At 44.9% G+C, this 21,964-nt stretch overlaps 1 protein-coding gene across 18 annotated transcripts in view; it reads right to left on the bottom strand.

Annotated features, from left to right (window-relative positions):
* PPP1R12B (protein phosphatase 1 regulatory subunit 12B) overlaps positions 1 to 21,964 on the bottom strand; it is a 197,353-nt gene that overhangs the window by 133,899 nt on the left and 41,490 nt on the right. For 16 of the 18 annotated variants that reach the window (XR_007476031.1, XM_049706871.1, XM_033415970.2 and 13 more), the window contains exons 2-5: positions 13,214 to 13,344; positions 8,513 to 8,631; positions 2,096 to 2,255; positions 784 to 928 (exon numbers count right to left, since the gene is read on the bottom strand). Coding sequence is in view for 16 of the 18 variants with exons in the window: in XM_049706871.1 (XP_049562828.1) it covers positions 784 to 928; positions 2,096 to 2,255; positions 8,513 to 8,631; positions 13,214 to 13,344 (555 nt within the window). In the remaining 2 variants the exon portion in view is untranslated. Of the gene's footprint in view, positions 1 to 783; positions 929 to 2,095; positions 2,256 to 8,512; positions 8,632 to 13,213; positions 13,345 to 21,964 lie in introns of those variants that run through there. The other 2 variants (XM_049706897.1, XM_049706899.1) reach the window with 2 other exon arrangements.

Genomic DNA, 21,964 nt, shown 5'->3' with positions numbered 1-21,964 from the left:
TTCTAATGTTTATTGCCTCTTGGCAAATGATCAACTGAAATCTCTACTTGTACCTATTCTAAAATGCTCTTGATTGCTATGATAAATTCAACAAAGGGCTCTTAGAAGCCTCAGAAGGAGGTCCAGGGCACGGGTGCACTAAAGACTAAGTCCCAGGAATCACCTCCCTTTAAGTGAGAGAAGGGTTGTCTCTTAGGAAACAGCGCAGTTAAGGACCCTAACCCATAATGTGAGAATGAACCCTGGGTCAGGAGAGATGGGAGGTAGATAAGAACATCTACGAAGTAAAACGCCATGTCTCTGGATTCCCAGAAAACCAGCAGATGTAGGGATAGAAGTTGCAGGACTTCTGTATCGCTTCAAGCGCGGCTGAAGAAGACTTTCAGCCAAACTGCAGGATCTCATCGTTACAACGTTTTTTAACAACTGGATGTGACCAGGGCTCAGCTATTAAGTCTTTGAATTAAAAGTAAAACCAAAGTATTGCACAGTTCACCACAGATAGTGGCCTTGGGCTTCCCCACTGCTCATTTCTGGTACGGGGAAAAATCTTTTTTTTTTTTTTCCTGTGTGTTTGCTTTAGGGGCTTCAGCATAAACAGAAGCAGCAGAGCGGCTCAGTGGAGCTTGATGTTACAAAGCCAACGTGTCTGCGTGGATAACGGGGCGGGAAGAAGAACTACAGCTACCAGGGATGCCCAAGCCTGGACAGCAAGCCTGGTCACTTAGCAGGGACTTGAAGCCTTTTGTTCCCGAGCCCCGTTAGAGGGTGACGCTCACTAACCAGTTTGCTCCTGACGTCCATGTCACAGAGGGCTTCTGCCAGGATGGAGCACGCCTCCTTCACCCCCCAGTGTGCGGCGGCATGGAGCGGGGTCCAGCCGTCGCGGTCCTGGACATTGAGCTCATAGCCAGCCTGAGTCAAAAGTCTGAGGAGAAACCCCAAACCAGCCATTACGTGCTCGGTGGCAGAGCTCTGTGCCACACCAGCGGCCACCCAGCTGGCGTTTCAGGCCCTGCCCTGCGCCGCCACCCGGCCGCTACGGCCCAGCTCGGCGCCAGCTACTGCCTGAGAGCCGCCACGGGTAAGCTTCAACCACCCTCGGCCAGAGGCCGCGGTGCTCCGTGGCACACCCATGTCCCACCACGCAGGCACCTGAGGCCAGCCAGCGCCTAGCTCAGCTCCGTCAGGGGGTGCTGTCAGCTTTCCAGCGCAGGAAGCGGCTGTCGGACACCTGATTCTCTCACTCTCTCACTAGCTCTCTGGCTGGTCTTCCCCGGACACCACGCTCGCAACTCCGACTCCACGGGAGCATGTGCAGGGGCCGCTCGCTAACGCTAAGGCTACAGCCCAGCTGTGTGCGTGGAGGACAGCGTGACTCTTGAGGCCCTGGTGGCACCGGGCGGACGCAGGCGGCCTACATCGTGGGACTCCAGACGCCGTCCAAGAAACGAGCACGTGAACATGCTGCCAGGCAGAAAGGTGCACCGACACTCACCACACAGACTAGGAAGCTCGTACTGGGTGGAACACGAGGCAGTGAGAGCATCTGGTGACAAGACACATGCGGTGCCACCAGCAGCCCAGGTACTGGGCAAGCCCAGGAGCAGAGCCACACAAAGCGGGGAAGGATGTAAAGGGAAAGGGGAACAGGCAGAGAAGAGCCCAGATTCCTCGTGTACGTGTGACCATCCTACTCCAGCTGGACACTGCACACTCGAGACCTGTGTCATTAATCTAACGAGTCAAAGAGGACCAAAAGGATGGCGAGTCTGCTCTGTGCTGTGTGTCACCAGAAGGGGAGGTGCCAGGGGTGCTAACGATGAACTGTGGAGCTGGAGGCGGCCACGCAAGGTCCCCTTAGGCCAGTCCAGCTCAACTCTGCCTCACATCAGACCCGTCAGGAGAAGCTAGAGGGCGGTGTGGCGGGAGGAGGGAGGGGAAGAGTACCAGCAAACACAGAAGGAGAGACTGCGCGGCCCAGGAGGGAAGCAGCAAAGAAACGCAGCACAGCTGAAGACCTAATCCATCCCGTGTCCAAACCAACTCCTCTTCTCCCGGTCTGTGCAGCCCAGACCACGTGCGTGGACGTTACCTGAGGACCTCATAGTAGCCCTTGGCGGCAGCCACGTGGAGGGCAGTGGCCCCTGAGCGCGCCTGCCTCACATCCTGTATTTTCCCGCTGTTGAGCCACTGGCGGGCGTCCTGCAGCATCTGCTGTTCCTCTGCCTTCCTCGACTGCTCGAGATCGACCCCTGCAGAAACCAGATCCAGAGAGCCAGCATCATCAGAGGTCCCTTAGATTCAAAACACGTCCTAAATACAACCACTAACGGCAGTTAGTCATCAAGTGGGGTCGTCTTCAGATTTATCTTCATTTAGAAGAGCCATGACATTTACAGACTCATCAGTAGTTTTATCAGGGTTAAATCACCAGGTTAAATAGTACTTGATGGCAGATCCATTAAGGGACCATACTTAACAGTGTTTTCAGTTTTAAGAACATAAAAACCAAAGGGAATATTATTTTATATTATAGTATTTGTACAAAGTACACATTTCAAAGTCCTTTTACATGTTATACCGTTTTAGCTTCCCCACAATCCTTTGAGGTAAATATAATAGATACTGCTATCCCCACTTAACAGATGAGGAAATAAACATACAAAGGTCACGTGCCTCACTCAAGGCCACAGAACACATCAGAGCTGTCACCAGAACGCTGATATCCTAGGTCCCCGTCTTCTCCTCTTTTCCACTCACTACACCTTAGGATTGGTATCAAAAATCTTAGTTTCAGGTATAATATGCTTAAAAAAATTAACTACCTCTGAAGTTCATTCCCCTGTGTAGGGAAATACACGGACTGAAGCTATACGCCCCAGAGCCGAGGAGAGGTGATGCACAGTGAAGCGTCCAAGGGAACGTGGATTTTGTTTCCCTTTAAAACATTATGGAGGAAATCCCAGGGTGCCTCCCTTTAGCCAACAACTCTCTAACCTCTGCGTCAGTGAAAGGGAGCTGGGGTGGGGTATTCCCTGCTGCATAAAATAATCACCTGTTCCTAGGACAAACAGCCCCGCCCAAGGAGTCTCACACTCATTGGCAGGCTTTACCTGTGCATGGTCTGCTCCCCTCCCTCTCAGTTCTTGAATGGGACCCTGGGAACTACCTGAGGATTATCTGTCTGATTTGAGGAGATGGATGGGGGGAAGAGGTAACTGATTTATTTCTTCTTTTTTTTTTTTGCAGCTTTATTGAGATTTAATTGACATATAACTTCGTATAAGTTAACGGTGTACAACACCTATATACCGCATGATTACCACAGCAGTTATTAAATACCTCCATCGCCTCACATAATTACCATTTCTTCTTTGTGGTGAGAACATTTAAGATCTCTTGGCAACTTTCCAGTATATAATACACTATTGTTAACTATGGTCACCTGCTGTGCATTAGATCCCCAGCACTTGTCCATCTTATAACTGGAAGTTGGCGCCCCTCGACCAACATCTCCCCCACTCCCCAGCCCTTGCAAACCCCCCCTCTGCTGTCTCTCTGAGTCCCGCATCTTTGGACTCACACACCAGCAATACCACACAGTGTCTGTCCTTCTCTGTCTGGCTTATTTCACTTAGCATGATGCCCTCCAGGTCCACGCACGTTATCACATATGGCAGGACTTCCTTCTTTCTCGGGGCTGAGTACTATTCTACTAGCTACAGTATAAATAGATATATATACACATACCACGTCTTCTTCATCCATTCATGCATACGCTGACACTCAGGTTGTTTCCTATCTCAGCTACTGTGAATAATGCTGCACTGAACACGGGAGTGCACAGATCTCTTTGAAATTCTGATTTCATTTCCTTTGGATATACACTCAGAAGTGGAATTGCTGGATCATATGGTAGTTCTATTTTTAATTTTTTAAGGACCCTCCATACAGTTTTCCACAGTGGTTGCACCGATTTACATTCCCACCAGCAGTGTGGGAGGGCTCCCTTTTCTCCACACCCTCGCCAACACTTGTTATTTCTTGTCTTTTTTTTTTTTTGCAGTACATGGGCCTCTCTCCGCTGTGGCCTCTCCCGTTGCGGAGCACAGGCTCCAGACGCGCAGGCTCAGCGGCCATGGCTCACGGGCCCAGCCGCTCCGCAGCATGTGGGATCCTCCTGGACCGGGGCACGAACCCGTGTCCCCTGCATCGGCAGGCGGACTCTCAACCACTGTGCCAGCAGGGAAGCCCTGTTTCTTGTCTTTTTGATAATAGCCATTCTAACAGGTGTGAGGTGATTGCTCAATAAGGTTTTGAGTTGGACTTCTCTGATGATTAGTGACGTTGAGCATCTTTTCATGTGCCTGTTGGCCATTAAATGTATGTCTTCTTTGGAAAAATTTCTATTCAGCTCTTCTGCTTTTTTAATTGGATTGTTTGGTTTTTTGCTATTGAGTTGTATGAGTTCCCTATATATTTTGGATATTGACCTCTTATCAGATATGTGACTTGCAAATATTTTCTCCCATTCCATAGGTTGCCTTTTCATGGTGTTGATTATTCCTTTTGCTGTGCAGAAGTTTTTAGTTTGATGTAGAGCCACTTATTTATTTTTGCTTTTGTTCCTTGTGCTTTTGGTGTAATATCCAAAAAAATCATTGTCAAGACCAACGTCAAGAAGGTTTTCTCATAGGAGTTTCATAGTTTCAGAATTTGACTCCATTTTGAGTTAATTTTTGTGAGCATGAAAATAAGGGTCCAATGTCCTTCTTCTGCATGTGATTATCCAGTTTTCCCAACACCATTTATTGAAGAGACTATCTTTTTCCCATTGAGTCCTCCTGGCTCTCTTGTTCAAATATCAGTTGACCGTATATGTGAGGGCTTGTTTCTGGGCTCTGCAGTCTGTTCCATTGGTCTATGTGTCTACTTTTCTGCCAGTACCATACTGTTTTGATTACTATAGTTTGTAATCAGGAAATGTGATGCCTCCAGCTTTGCCTTCTTTCTTTGGCTATTCAGGGTCTTTTGTGATACCAAGTTTTAGGACTGTTTTTCTATTTCTGCAAAAAATGCCACAGGAATTTTGATAGAAATTGCATTGAATCTATATATGGCTTTGGGTTGTATGAATGTTTTAACCATATTAATTCTTCCAATCCATGAACATAGGATATCTTTCCATTTGTGTTTTCTTCAGTTTCTTTCATCAGAGTCTTACAGTTTTCAGCGTACAGATCTTTCACCTCCTTAAATTTATTCCTAAGTATTTTATTGTTTTTGATGCCATTGTAAATGGAAATATATTTTTTACTTCTTTTTCAGATAGGTTGTCATTATTGTATAGAAACGCAACTGATCTCTGTATACTGATTTTGTATTCTACAACTTTACCAAATTTGTTGATTAATTCTAAGTGTTTTCTGTTTGAGTCTTTAGGATTTTCTGTACATGAGATCGTATCATCTGTAAACAAAGACAACTTTACTCCTTGCTTTCTGATTTGAATGCCTTTTATTTCTTTTTCTTGCCTGGATAGGACTTCCAGTACTATGTTGAACAGGAGTGGTGAGAGTGGGCACCCTTGTCTTATTCCTGATCTTAGAGGAAAAGCTTTCAAACTTTCACCACTGAGTATAACGTTAACTGTGGGCTTGTCGTATGTGGCCTTTATTATGTTGAGGGACATGCCTCCTACAATCAGTTTGTTGAGAATTTTTATCACAAAAGGATGTTGTATTTTGTCAAATGCTTTTCCTGCATCTGTTGAGATGATCATATAATTTTTATCTTTCATTCTACTAATTGGTATATCACTTTTATAGATTTGCATATGTTGAGCCATCCTTGCATCCCAGGGATAAATCCCATTTGATCATGGTGTGTGATCCTTTTATTGTGCTGCTAAATTCAGGTTGCTAATATTGTGTTGAGAATCTTTGCATCTATATTCATTGGGAATATTGGCCTAGAGTTTTCTTTTCCTGTAGTGTACCTATCTGGCTTTGTTATCAGGGTAATGCTGGTCTTGTAAAAAGAGTTTGAAAGTGTTCTTTCCATTTCAATTTTTGGGGGAGAGTTTGAGAAGGACTGGTATTAATTCTTCTTTAAATGTTTGGTAGTATTCACCAGGGAAACCATCTGGTCCTGGGTTTTTCTTGTTGTTTGATTACTGATTCAATCTCCTTATTTGTTATTGATCCATTCAGATTTTCTATTTCTTCCTGATTCAGTCTTGGTAAGTTGCACGTTTCTGAGGATTTACCCGTTTCTTCTAGGTTATCCAATTTGTTTGCACACAATTGTTCACAGTAATCTCTTATGATCCTGTGTATTCCTATGGTATCTGTTGTAATGTCTTCATTTCTCATTTTATTTATTTGAGTCTTCTTTCTTTTTCTTAGTCTAGCTAAAGGTTTGTCAATTTGTTTATTTTTTCAAAAAACATAAAAGCTCTTAGTTTCATTCATATTTTCTATTGTTTTTCTGGTCTCTTATTTCAATTATTTCTGCTCTGATCTTTGTCATTTTCTTCCTTCTGTGAATTTTGGGCTTAACTTGTCCTTCTTTTTCTAGTTCCTAGAGGTGTAAAGTTAGGTTATTTGAGATCTTTCTTTTTTCCTAAGGCATGCATTTATCGCTATAAACTTCCCTCTTAGAACTGCTTTTGCTACCTCCCACAAGTTTTGGTAATGTTGTGTTTCATTTTCGTTTGTTTCAAGATATTTTTGGATTTTTCTTTTGGTTTCTTCTTTGACCCGCTGGTTGTTCAGTAGCATGCTGTTTAACCTCCACAGTCTGTGAATTTTCCAGTTTTCCTCCTGCTGTTGATTTCTAGTTTCATACCACTGTGGTCAGAAAATATACCTGGTATGATTTCAGTCTTCTTAAATTTGCCAAGACGTGTACTGTGGCCTGTCATATGACCTATTCTGGAGAATGTTCTGTGTGCCCTTGGCAAGGAGGTTTGTTCTGCTGTTGGATGGAATGTTCTGTATGTCTACTCGGTCCATTTGGTCTAAAGGATAGTTTAAGTCCAGCGTTTCTTTGTTGATTTTCTGCCTGGATGATCTATCCATTGTTGAAAGCAGGATACTATCATTGTATTATTGTCTATTTCCCCCTTCAGCTCTGTCAGTATCTGCTTAATATATTTAGGTGTTCCGATGCTGGGTGCACATGTATTGTATTCACAATTATTACATCCTCTCGATGAACTGAAAGGGGTATAACTGATCTGGAACAGACCAGAATTCCACACACAAAGAGTTAACAGTGCTGCAAAGGTAAGCATACATATGAATGCCTCTTCCAACAGAGTATACTCCTTAATGGAAGAGTCAGAAATTAAAATCAAAACTACTATTAAAAATCCAGTTTATTTTTAAGAAGTCACTTGTAAATTGTAACACCAATCTGAGGAGATAAGGCTGAGTGGCACTTGATGGTAAATTAGGCATAAAGTTCTTCATTTCAATATGACACAAAAACTATACACAGTATTCATACAAGTATTTTCTGCCCTAGAACATCATTATTTTAAGGCAGGGGTCAGCATACGTTCTATTTAGGGCCAGATATTAAATAAATGTTTTCAGCGTTGCAGGCCATTTGGTCTGTCACAGCTATTCAGCTCTGCTGTAGGAGTGCAAATGCAGCTTTGGATAACATGTGAGCAAACGGATATGGCCAGGACTGGCCCTGACTGTTCTAAAGCATCATGTCAGAAAAGGTCACTGGAGAGAAATCTTTTGGACTCAACTGCAGATTGTGGGTAAAGTGGTTTAACAGAAAGACTACACATCACTATAAACCATGTCCACAGAGTTTTGTGGTGGTTCTAGCAAACGCCCTAAGACCTGTCCTCCCTGCTAACTAACGAGTGTTATTTGCTACTTTTTTAACTAAAAGAACCCAAAGACCTCCAGTAGCAGAATCCTGACCTAGTCTCTGAAATGGATTCTTCTGAAAATATAAAATAAGTTCCTTCAGAGTTTATTCTTCTAAGTTAGCTTCCTTACCGTGACAAACTACCAAAATAATTTTCATGATTAGTATGGTTAAAGATCATTTCAGAGGTTGCAATAAATACCTCAACCAGCACCACTTTCAGCTCTCATCAAGAGAAAAGATGCAAAGTCATAAGCAGAATTTGGCCAGTACTCAAAGGGACACTGTATCTCATCCTTTCTTTAGACTTCACAGTGTGGAGCAAAGTCCACACCGTGTACACAGAGTAAGACACGCTCATGCCCCTCCTCAGTCTAACCTGCATCATCAAACAACAGTCAGGTCGCCTAACTGCACAATGGGTACACAGCCCCAGAATGGAAAAAACAAGGAAGGACTGGCCCTCCTTTTGGCATCTGGCCTATTCTTGTGTGAGTATTAAGAGGGTATGTGATGTGGGTAATGATGACTAACGCTGTGCGGGGAGACCCAACCTTCCTATCACACTACAGCGCACGGCCCTGCACAGCAGAGCCTCACCTACCCCCTAGCTTACCTTGCTTCTTCACTTGCTGCAGAAGAAGATCCTTCATGGCAGGCTCTTCTGCGAGGTCCGAGGGGACTTCCCCTTCACTGTTCACAACACCCACGCTAGCTCCATGGTTAATGAAATACCTGTGCAGACAAGATCCAGAATCACGGTTCTCTCTCCAGTCTAACATCAGCTTACACTCCTATCCCTGGGGTTCAATGCAGAGCACAGCCTCTGTTCTGGAGTTTTTAATGTGGTCCCAGATAAGGTATTCCACTGTTAATTTCTAACTCCACTAGCCTTCAATAATTAGGATCAAAAGCTTCCCTATTTCTTGGTAAGAACAATGCCTACAAGCGGGATTTCCTTCACACTCATGTTCCTAACCCCCACCCTCTCATTCCCAGTGGACAGCAAGAGACTCTCTAAATATCACAAGGAAGACATGCAGCCCTAAAGCTCACCCACCATCCCTGGGGTCCAAACACAGGCTCCCAAAAGGACTTACTACACCTGTAATATTGAGAATGAGAGTTCCCAGAAGACACGTAAAGAAGTAATTCTCACAGAAACTTTCCCAATGCCACATTAAGAGTATATTAAGTAGTGTTGGGGCATGAAAACAGAAAAATAAAGGACGAATTAAAATTTTCATCAATCTGCCTAAATTACGCCTTCATAGAACTCTCCCTTCAACCAGCCAGGTATATGAAATCTACACTCTAAGAAGAAACTAAATTACTGAGGAAACAAATTGTTCTATTCTAAATGATTAAATTCTATATTGAAATATAATACTTGATCCTAAAGAAGAAAGGTCTGACAATTTTAATACCTTACATAGATCCTTTTTGATTTTCAAAGTACTTTCACGTAAAATTATATAATGAGTCTTAAACAATTTTATGAAGTAGGCAAGGTGGGTACTATTAGGGGGCAAATGGCAGAGGTTATGCCCCAGTCTTTTGAATTCAAGTCTAGTTCACCTTGGCACTAAATCAAGTTACTTTTGGGCCAGTGAGAATCCCAATTATGCTGGGAGCTCTATCAAATATAAGTATTTAAAGGAGAAAGAAAAACTGTTTAAATTAAACTTCAACGAATCAACAATTCAGTAAGCATGTACTGGTCCCCTCCTGCGTTTAAAGGTACCACATTTTAGACACTGTAGAAGATCTTAAGAGGATAATCAACGCATGGCCACTGTATTCAAGGAGGCAGAGGAGAATCAACAAAGATTACATCAAGACCACGTTTTTGCTTTCTCATTGCCTAGTACCTAGTATAAATAGAGCTTCAATAAATGTTTTTAACTTACAGACTGATTCCACATATATGAACTCATCTCATTTTCAGCTTTCTCCATCTTTCCCTCACAGACTCAGACAGAAACAAACTCTTTCTCCTCCAAGGCTAACCTGCTCCACGTGTTTTCTTAATTGTACGGAGGCCCGGTCCTCTGTCCATCTGTTGCCCCTCATTTCCCTAATCAAGAGCTCCTCTCTTTTGGTTTCTCCCCTTCAGGACAAAGAGGATGTTCAACTACACCTCCCCAACCCTGAAAAATCAAAATGCAAGTAATATACACAGTAAGCACTCGATAAATGCTTTCTGGATGGAACTGTACCCTCTGCTCCAATCAAACTCGATGCCTCACTGAACCCAGACACACCCCACTGTCGCCCGGTCTCTCCCACAGATTGAGTAGTTTCTCCCAACTGATGAAACACCCTCCCCTTCTCCTTTCCCTGCTAGAAACGTTTCATATCTTTCAAGGTCCACTGAAAATGCCTTTGCCTGTTCTCACCAACCACACATTCCCTCTCCTTCCGTGAACTCAGTCCTCCCCAGCACTAAGTCCGCGCTCCTGTCGTGACACACGCGGGTCTCGATGCAGCTGCCCCACCAGGCTGGAAGCTACTTCAGGGCAACAGCTGTGCCCTTCTCATGGCTATCACTGCCATGAGGTCTGACGTGCTCTTTCCTCTCTTGGCAACCCACAAATACTACGTGAAATAAATAAAACATCTTAGCCACTCTGCTCTGACACCCATTCCATTCTTTACTGGATCAGGCACAATGTCACTTGGGCATACAGGCCCCTGCTTTTCCCTTTTCCGACAAGTTCTTAGACCCATGATCAGGAAGACTCATTTCTAGAAAGTAATCTGGTTCAGAAAGAGATTCTTCTTAAGTAAGGCTACCTTCCTAAACCATTTTAAGGGTGAGGAGGAAACAGGAAAAACCTCTCTAGCTTCACACTTTTACCTGAACAAGAATCCATACCAACCTATGAGGTACGATTTTTTAATTTATTATTATTTTTTTATCTTTGGCCGCACCATGCAGCGTGTGGGATCTTAGTTCCCTGACCAGGGATCAAACCTGGGTCCCCAGGGGCTTCCCTGGTGGCTCAGTGGTTGGGGGTCCACCTGCCGATGCAGGGGACATGGGTTCGTGCCCCGGTCCGGGAAGATCCCACATGCCGCGGAGCGGCTGGGCCCGTGAGCCATGGCCGCTGAGCCCGCACGTCCGGAGCCTGTGCTCCGCAACGGGAGAGGCCACAACAGCGAGAGGCCCGCGTACCGCCAAAAAAAAAAAAAGATACAAAAAGAAAAATGACAAAATGATCAAATGCTAATCGTATCTGAAACACTGTTCAGAGGCCCTGAGGTGAGCCAACCAAAATGAGTAGCATAAGCAACGGGGTTCTTTCGTTGTCCAGAAAATGCTGCTGCACAGATGAGTATGTAAAGATGGTCAAGTGGATACCGTCTAAGGGTGACGCACAGCAGAAGGTAAGGAGGGCCGTTCCCACCACCCCACCACAAAGGGGGTCTGGTCCAGCTCATCTTTCCTGGCCAGACTTTCATGTCTGACTAGTAATCACCTGTATGGAAACAGTAACTCTCATCAATTCATTTCACTCAAGGTAATATTTATTTGGGCAAGAGACACTTAAATTGTGAACTTATTTCCAAAGGAACTATGTTCATCCACAAAGATGAGATAAAGAAACCACCGTGAAAAAGCATTTACAATCATCCTCTGTACTCAGTTTCACAAAAGGAAGAAAAAAGAGCCTCCGTGGATCACGCCAACACGAGGGGCCCTAATTCCAAGCGTGAGCTCTGCCTGTTACCTTCCAATGGAGAAAAGTGAAATCCTTGAATTGATGAGATTTGATAGCTCAAAATCACAAACAAGCCACCTGAACAAATAATCAAATATCAATGATGAGGGACTAACATGTTCTATAAATGTTTCTTAGATACAGTTTTCAAGTGAAAATGGAAACCTCTGAGGAAGCCACCTTAACTCCTCAGCATCGGAACGTTGGTGAATGGGTTAGGCTGAGAATCAGAGCCCTCCCGTGAGACCCCGCGAAGGGGCAGCCCGGCGAGAGGAGGCGACTGATTCACGGAACCAGAACGGAGACAGGATAAAACCGCGCTGCTGACTCCTGCTGGCGGTGGGGCCAGTCCAGCCACCCGCTTTTTAGAACAAGAAGCCCAGTCAACACCAGTGCTTCGGCCTGATCTTTCTCTGCCTCTGACCCTGCCGTTGTCTGACTTCCCCCACTGGGCACCCTCCCCCAGGACACCCGGGCAAAGTAGTTTCTGTGGGAGGCCATTCCCAGGCCTCTGCAGAGCTGTTTGCTGAACAGATGAAATGTAACGGAGCTCTAATCCTACTGAAAGTGGCCTTAAGACAAGCAACTGCATCTTCAAAGGACCACAGCATATCATGATTTTATTTAGAGAACTTGCCTTAGCAATCTACACTTACTCTCATGTAGAATACACTCAATTGCCTCATTTTAAAGATGTTTTAAGTGCCAACGTCTCTTTCTATTTAAAAATAACCTCCCTGACCACTCCTTCATTCAACAGACATCTACTTAGTGCCCCTTCCAGCCCAGACACTATGTGGTTGGGATTCTTCTGCCCAGGGAGGGGCCCCGGCTGTGCTGGAGGCTGGTCTCAATGAGGGCTGGGCTGGGGGTGGGGGGGTGTGCGTGCCCCTCCCACTCTTCCTTTGCTGGGACGCTTGTCTCTCACTCTTCTGCTATTACCTACGTGAATTCTGTGACCAGCAGCCAGGCATTCTCCACCTTCATTTGTATTAAGCATTGCTTTTTTTAAAAAAAAACAATAAAACAGGTTTACAAAAAAGTCCAGAAAAATTCTCCAGGCCTGCCCACATGTGTCCAGCTATAGTTGCTCAAAAAGTCAACCCAGGGCTTCCCTGGTGGCACAGTGGTTGAGAGTCCGCCTGCCGATGCAGGGGACGCGGGTACGTACCCCAGTCTGGGAAGATCCCACATGCCGCAGAGCGGCTGCGCCCGTGAGCCATGGCCACTGAGCCTGCGCGTCCGGAGCCTGCGCTCCGCAACGGGAGAGGCCACGGCAGTGAGAGGCCCGCGTACCGCAAAAAAAAAAAAAAGTCAACCCAGACAGTGCAACAGACAGAAGCCACCTCTGCATATCCCAACAAATATGAATTACCTGAAAATAGAAGCAAACACAAAATTTCAACTAAAAAAACTACAGATTTAGCAGCTATGTAAAACACAGCATCAATTATTCCTTAAAAATAATTCAATTTCCTGCTTTTATAATTTGCGGTAAAGAGAAATTACTACTATTTATGAAATTCAAATCCTTCAGAGTGGAAGAGGAACGAAGGCTGTCCCACAAGCGCCCCACCGGCACAGACACTCACTCCGCGATGTTGAGGTGGCCACAGGACGCTGCTGCGTGGAGGGGCGTCCAGCCCTCGCTGTCCTGCTGGTTCACACTGGCTCCGTTCTCCACCAGGAACTTCACCATGTCCACATTTTCATCAATACAAGCCTGAAAAGAAAAGTCCATCCATTTACTCAGCAAGTGCTTACTGAGTTCTACACCACGCCAGACGCTGCTCTGGGCACGGACAATGCAGCAGCGCTGATGAAACACTAATTTCCATTTCTTGCATCCTGACGCAAGTGTCCAGAGCGTGACTTCTCAGCTTTGTGATCTTATGCAAATCCCTGAATTCTTCCCATGCCTCAGTATCTCAGCTGTGAAACAGGCATAATGATATTTAATCTTACTTAGTGTGCTGTTAGGGTTAAACGAGGAAAGTGACTTCTAAAACTATAAATGGGTGAGCTGTTTCATCATTATAAAAAAAAGAGGGAATGTTAGGAACCACTAATTTGCCCATGAATTTTAAAGGAAAATAGTCACATAGGATCAAATGCAACTTTCTCAGTGGGAAGTTGCAGTTTATCTTCTAGGGTTGCTAAACTATCCCCACTTTGGTGAGAAAGGGTGCAGTGATCCTTCAAACAGAAGAAATGTATTTTCTTTTCACGTATCTTCTGAATAGCCGCAGACAATATGGCAAAGTATGTTTGCAGTTGTGATTGGCTGGGCATCCTTAGCTGCCCAACTCACAGCAACAATGAGAAGGCAGAGAGGCTTTCTGCATAAAGCCTTCCGGCCTACCAGAAGCCCAAAAGGAACAGTCACAAACAGCAGCGAGGCCTGCCAAGACCCAAAGGCCATCTAGACTATCGACAGAGTAAAAGGAGGCAAAAAACCCACACCGGTAAGAGTGACCATCATCAAGGCTGCGGTGGATCCAAAACAGCTGAGACAATTCAGGACCAGAAACAAATGAGAGTCCTCTTTCTAAAACTTGTCTCTTAACCCCCTCCTTTTCAAAAAGAACAAAGGTTAAAGCTTTAGCTGAGAAACAATTATCTGGATCAAAATGATTTTTTTTTTTTTTTTTTTCCGGTACGCGGGCCTCTCACTGCTGTGGCCTCTCCCGTTGCGGAGCACAGGCTCCAGATGCGCAGGCTCAGCGGCCGTGGCTCACGGGCCCAGCCGCTCCGCGGCATGTGGGATCTTCCCGGACCGGGGCACGAACCCGCGTCCCCTGCATCGGCAGGCGGACTCTCAACCACTGCGCCACCAGGGAAGCCCCAAAATGATTTTTATAATGATATTAATACATGATTTGCCTTTTCTGCTGTGTTGACATTTGCACTAACAATGCAAAGACATGGTGGGGAGAACTCCTGGAGCCTTTGCACAAGTCAAGGGAGGCACCAGAGGGTGCGGGTGCTGACTGTACTCTTCCTGGCCACATGCTCTCAAGCAAAACAAAACCCGAAAAAGGCCAGTTTCACTCAAGAGTGACCTTGATGAAGCAGTGAACATTATTAATTTTATTAAACTGTAAGCGTTCGTAATACTGTGTGTGACAAAACAGCAGGCACACATAAAGCCCTTCTCCACGGAACAAAGCACAGCACCCTCCCTAAGCAAAAAGCTCCTGCGCATCTGTTTGAGTTGCAAGATCGACGAGCAGCTTTTCCACAGATGCTGTTTTTCCTCAAAAGAGCAACCGACAGGTAAATTACAATGATTAAGACTTGAAAATGAACAAGGTGAGCCCGTCACTTCAAAGAAAAAAACCTAATATTTGTTGCCAATGATAAAATTTGACCATCCAATTAAAATCAGAATTTTGGGAAACATACCCACTACCATGAGCTTGACAGCTTCCTAATACTCGGTTTTCTGATGCGGTCAATGGGATTATCAACAAATGTGGTCTTTTGATATTATAGACTGAAACGTATTAACATCTGGAAGATGTGCATAACTCAATGAACCCATATTTTCCACATAATCAGATGCATGGTGTGAGAAAATCATGCATGGGTAAAAGATTCATTCAAAATACAAGTTAGACCACCGGATTTTAATATCTCAAAGTAAGAAAAGTCCACTGACATGGTTTCAGATTCCACACTGCAACTAACATTTAAGAAACTACTATATACTTACTGGCGTTTCAGTATACTGCCAAGAAGAATACCCACAGTTGTCTGGACAGACTATTAAAATATTCCTCCCTTTTCCAAATAGACATCCATGTGAAGCCAGATGTTCTTTATGTACTTTAATCAAAACAATGTATCATACACAAGACTGAATGCAGACACTAAGAGATTTGTAAAAATGTAAAACAATGCCACTCTTCTCACGCCACCATGTCAGTGGACTTTTCTGACTTTGCTTTTGTTTTTGAAAGTATATAGCTCTTTCCAATTAAAATATGTGATTTATATGAACATGTAATGGGTTATTGCTATTTTAAATGAATTAATAATAATATTAATAATATTTTCAAGATTTTTCAGTAATATATAACAATACTTATGAACGAAAGCTCTTTGGGGTCCTGAGTAAGTTTTTAGCGTGTACAGGATTCCTTAGATGAAACAGTTTGAGAACTGATGTCGTCAGTGAAATATACCAAGGGATATTTTATGGTGATAATGAGCGACAGTTTAAACAGCAAAAGGTTTTACTGTGGGAAGAATTCAGGCCAGAATTCAGAGGGTAACTACTCCACTTAAGGAGCACCTATCCTACCAAGAGGACTTCAGGAAACCCCTCCAGATAAACCGCGTGTCAATCCCGCTTAGAAACAAAGGATGGATGAAAAGCGGTTGATGCAATCTAGAGGACATTTGATTAGGCGACCTTGGTTACAAAATGACATCTTCACTCATTTCCCCCAAACCATTTGATACTCTTTTTACGATTAGTGAGATTAGCTAAACATCTCAACCTAGATTTGATTTGATGTCACATAATATATTCCTCCAACCCGATCTTTTGAGGCCAGACGACTTTTATAGCCAGTATTCACGACAGTCTCTTTTTCAACAAGCAGCTCCAAAAATTACATTTCTTCTATGATGTTTTCTTAGGTTGATCAATTGCGACAAGCTTTCCCCATTTATACTTCTTTACCAGGTAAAATATTTCATAACTATTCATAACATTATAAACTATTTCATAATTATGATTATCACTAAATCTCTCATATACTGTATGTCTGCCAGTCTATAATCCCACCGGGCAAGATTTAACCAACCCCTTGCAGAGTACCTCACTAAAAACTATTAACACTTTAACTGTGAGGATGGAAGAGGGCATTTAAAAAAAGTTTTTTTTTAATTAATTTATTTTTGGTTGTGTTGGGTCTTCGCTGCTATGCGCGGGCTTTTGCTAGTCGTGTCAAGTGGTGGCTACTCTTCGTTGTGGTGCGTGGGCTTCTTATTGCGGTGGCTTCTCTTGTTGCGGAGCACGGGTTCTAGGTGCCCGGGCTTCAGTAGTTGTGGCTCGTGGGCTCTAGAGCGCAGGCTCAGTAGTTGTGGTGCACGGGCTTCATTGCTCCGCGGCATGTGGGATCTTCCCGGACCAGGGATCGAACCCGTTTCCCCTGTACTGGCAGGCAGATTCTTAACCACTGCACCACCAGGGAAGTCCGAGGGCACTTTTCAAAAAGGTGCTAAAGTCCAAGGAGAAGAAAGTGGTTTAGAGGGTAAGTACTCTCTCTGCCCATGTAGTCATAAACTCCTGTGTCAGGAAGGTCAAATGTGCCATCTTGACCTGTGTTAAGCAGCTGGGTCAACCGCTCCTTGCTTGGCTGCAAATGTATTTGGCTCTGAAAGAACAGCCTGAACACTTAGCCAATGGCCACACCACCACTAGGCAGAATTTTGGAAGCCAGTGTTTTCAAGATGATTCTTCACCCTTTGCAGATGATGGCATCCAAATTCCTGAGGCTAAAATAACCCCAGCTAGTCCAGGTATCAAACAGGAGAAAACCTGTCTTTTCTCTTTCCTCCCCTCTTACGTATCTCCCTTCCTTTTCTTAATCTCCTTCACCCATCATAACTTTAGTTCTCTTCCTTTTCAGTTTCATAATTTCTGTCTATGAATCTTGAATCCTTGATACAGTATTTTTATAAGCATGACACTGTGAGGATGTCCGAGACAATAACAACAAAAAGCTGGCCTCATCTGCGACGTAATCTGACAAAGCATCAATCTCCAAAGAATCATTTCAGAGAAAATAAAGCAGGACAACTGTTAGGTGATTCCCAACACCCTCCACAGAGTGCAGGACAGTGTATCGTGAGAAGCATCAGCTTTGGAGCCAGGCGGACCTGGGCTCGTGCCCCAGCCCTGCCAGCGTGCAGAGTCTTGAGCGAGGATACAACCTGAGCGCCAGTGGCTCACCTGGAGCACGGGAATGCTGCCCACCCCGCAGGCCTTAGTGAGGGTGTAGGAGATGAGCCCTTGGCAGAGCGCGTGGCACTGCTGTTGTCAAGCCCACTGCCCTCCAGCTCCAGCGCCCTTTGGGAGGAAGGCAGCTCGGTTGCAAACGTCTTTGAACGAGCAAGCTTCGGGAGCCTGTTTGTTAATCTGCCTTCAGGAAATTCCCTCCAGGGCCCAGGATCCTGCGGGTTCCTAAGGTCAGGAGCCATAGGACTCAAACAGTACGTCCACAGTTAACTAAAGAGGATCGTCGTCGGCAGACCCGCCAACAGATTTGTAGGACAGTCACTCTCATGACATATCTTGGAGTGACCGATCTCTGTTCTTTGTTTGTTTTTGTTTTTTTCCCCTCCAGAAGAAAGAATATGACTAAAGTCATGGAGGAGAGACAAACAGTCCCTGAAAACCTTCTCAACTAAACAATGACTAAATTTAGACGCCCTCTGCCCACTCTGCCTGCAGCTGTGCTGCTGACTCATGGGGACTAGGCCGGCAGGATGAGCAGACTCGCCATCTACGAAAGCCGCGCCCGGGCCGTGGCCCCCAGCGCTGCGCCTCCACACAGGGCTGCGGGAGCCTTCCCCATACACAGGTCTTTCCTTTTCTTGAACAGGCAAAGAAGGCTAAACAGCTTTCTGCTGTTACTTTTGACATCAGTGGGAAAGCTCTTCTTTGCATTTAACCCTATTCTTTCTGCTGTGGCTTATGTCCATTTCTTTATATTTTCCTTCCCTAAAGACAAGCAGAATATTACTAAAGTAACAACTTGTTCTAAGCTCCTTGAGAGAAAGAGATATTATTTAATTATTAGCCCAGAAAGCTATCAGAAAAATTGCCAGGTAATAATTTAAAGCTTCCTAAAGTCAGCATGTCACAGTTCCCTGGCAATGAGAAGCTACCTCCAAGGAAAATCCTTGATTTTAGCGGTAAAATGGGCAAGAGTACCACAGTCCCTCTACTGTACCTAATACTGCTCTCTCTCCAGCAAGGGCTGATGGTTGACCAGTGCCAGAGCTAATCTGGGAGTGCAGGGGCCGCCTTACAAAACAAAGCCTCCTCCGTTCCCAAAATAGCCTGCAACTGTCACCGCCACCAAGCGCCACCGGTCCAAGCGCTGACCTTGCTGCCGTGTCTCGGGACACTGCTCAGACTACCTGCCTGGGCCCAGAACGGCGTCTCCCCAACAAAGGCCCGTCCACCCCAGCACAGGGGACATGCTGACGCTGGCCTTGGGGCAGCGGGACGCCTATTTGTTTGGATTTTTCAGCCCACGCTTGCCTTGATTTCCACAAATCTGGCTGACAAAAGCGCTGGGAGATGACGATGCTCGTAATACATCCCCACTGCATACCTTTAACTATTTTGTCCTTTACAATCCCAAACTTTTATAATTCAATAACAATAATTTACATATAGTGTATATAACTCAAAGTTTGTATTATTCCCAAAATTATATAATTTCAACTTTACGCTGAAAACCCTAACTGCCTGGAGATAACAGCAAAGAGCCTAATGTCGTTCACAAAAATATTTATCAGCCAAACACCCTGAATCACCTATATGAAATTCTCAAGTCATTGCTAGCAAAGCTAGAATGTAAATTCCACAAGGGCAGGAATCTTTGACTATTTGTTCACTGATATATCCCAAATACCTAGAGCAGCACTGGGCACCTAGTAGGACACCAAAAGATGTCTGCTGAATACAAAGAACGAATGCCCAAAGGCACAGAAAGTCACATTTTCTATACGTTCTGTTGATTCTCGGTTATCTGGACTCACCAAAGGCTTCTCTCCAGACTAATCCCACCAAAATCATGCGGCACATCCAAGTACGGGCTGGGGCTACACTGAGGACGCTGTATATTGATGCCTCCCATACATTCTGTTGTGTTCACAGATCTCCGTTCCTTTGATGCGGTGTGTTGAACAGTGGCCCCAAAAAGATATGTCCATGTCCTAACCCCTGGAACTGGAGAGTGTGACCTGACTTGGAAAAGGGGTCTTTGCAGGTGTAATGAGGTTAAGGTCTTGAGGTGAGACCCTAAGTCCAATGACAAGTGTCCAACTAAGAGGCAGGCAGGCAGGCAGGGGGAGATCTGACAAAGGCAGAAGAGGAGGTGGCAGTGTGCCCACAGGGACAGAGACTGGAGTGATGCGGCCACAAGGAACGCCGACCGTCACCAGGAGCTGGGAGAGGCAAAGAACAGGTTTCTGCCCTGGAGCCTCCAGAGGCAGTGTGGTCCCATCAACACCCTGATTTCAGACTTCTGGCCTCCAGAGCTGTGAGACAATAGATTTCTGTTGTTTTAAGCCACGAAGTTCCTGGTGATGTGTTACAGAAGCCGCAGGAAACTAATATGACTGGCGCGGAACAGGAAGTCAGAACCTAGAGAGCCTGCCACGTCCTCACACCCTGGTACTAACAAAAGTCACAGCAGCGGGTCACCCTTCTTTGCCAGATGAAAGCTGGTCAAAAAATTAATTATACCACTTCTTAAGATACAGCTGCATTTAACAGAAGGTTTTAGAAGGTTTTTCGATCAATTTTCAGCCCAAAGAGCAACTGCCCTGGAAGAGCTGACCAAGTGCTTGCGTTAGGCACGCTGCTGCAGGTGCTCTGGCCGAGGACTGGAGCTGACACTCGGGGGGGGCAGTGAGTGAGCGGACTCACTCATTCATGGTGAGCCCACTGTGGACACAGCGTGTCTGAGCTCAAAGTCCCCTTGCTCCAGCAGGGCAGCCTCACCGTGTGACAAGAATTCAGACGAACAGATTCAAGGTGATAAAGAAGTCAGTACATTTGGAAATCTCAACCATCAGCAGATCAGCACGAGAAGGCTTTACCTTACTGTAGTTCATACCGCCTGACCCAGTGCTTGAGTCAAACCTTCCATTCCGACCGTGATACAGTGTAACCACTACTTAAGTGAGAATCATAACAGCAGTCTGCTCCGACAGGCAGGTGACCCAGCCACTGTCAGCTCTGTGTGAGACTCACAGCCCCACTGGCATGGACAGTTTGGCTCCCAGATGGTGAGAACTATATTTGATTATGTACTCAGTGGTCAGGCAGGCTCTGGACACAGATCTGAGGCCTTTCAGGAGAGAGAGCCAACACAGACATCAGAAGGAAAGAATTTTCCATGGAGTGTACACTAAGATTCTTGTTCTCGATAAACTGGCATGCTATCCCCAGACTGTAAGTGTTCATAATTTGGGACCAGAGAACACCTTCCTTCAGTTAAGAGCAAGTATTATACTGTCTAAGGGTTGGCCGTATTCAGATTTCAAAAATATGTTCATTCTGGGTTCTAATAGGACATCCTCAAAGTGCCGCAAGCCCTAACCCTTCTAATAACGTTTCCCTCAACCTTCCCCGTGCATTTAAATGAAGAAAAGCCCATTAAGTTCTCTTACAGGTATCACCTTGGCAACTTCTGTACTATAAAGGCTATATACAGCTGACCTACCTTTTGTCATCAAGGCAGGTTTTTGAAAAGTCAAGAAGAAAGAAGATGAAGAAAGGGCCCAGGAAATGAAAGCTGCATCTTCTCAAAGCCCATGGTTATTCTCAAACAGAAGTTTTATAGTTCCAGTCTCCAAATCTCTATCTGTCACTCATTGATAATCTTAATATTGAGGAACAATAAATGAGGCCTAATAATTGTGGTAAATTCCAAGCATGAGTTTCTCTCAGATCAAAAGAGTATATATGGCTAAATCAGCCTGACACTTGTATAGCAATAAGAAAGCCCTTGGAGAGACTATCTTCGTACAGATTGTGCACATAAGGGCTGAGGCTTACCAAGTCATGAAATGACTCAGCTTAACAGACTAGATCAAAAGAGGTTCCCTGGGAAAAGTAGACTATAACAAAGCTGTAGAAGGAAGGAAGGAATGTGGCAGCTGGAACAGTCAGCATTATGACTTCGCATTCTACAGATGCAGAAACTAGCCCAGAAAAGTTAAATGAATTATTTAAGGTCACATACTCAGTTGTGGAATCACCTAAGTTTTCTACCTACCAATTTAGAGGCACCCAAAACAGTATTCATGGGCCATGCTCAAGATACCACTTGGCCCATGGAACTTTTTTTTTTTCTGGCTGCGCTGTGTGACATGAGGGATCTTAGCTCCCCAACCAGGGATCGAACCTGTGCCCCCTGCATTGGGTGTGGGGAGTCTTCACCACTGGACCGACAAGGAAGCCGTGTGTGTGTGTGTGTGTGTGTGTGTGTGTGTGTGTGTGTGTGTGTGTGTGTGTGTGTGTGTGTGTGTGTGTGTGTGTTGGAACATTTTTAATACCTGACACTATCTTCCTAAAAATGACGTTGCTT

This window comes from Orcinus orca, chromosome 1, assembly GCF_937001465.1.
Source record: "Orcinus orca chromosome 1, mOrcOrc1.1, whole genome shotgun sequence".
NCBI classification, from domain to species: Eukaryota; Metazoa; Chordata; class Mammalia; order Artiodactyla; family Delphinidae; genus Orcinus; species Orcinus orca.
The sequence above is the reverse complement of the archived record's forward strand: the minus strand, read 5'-3'. Positions and strand labels throughout refer to the sequence as shown.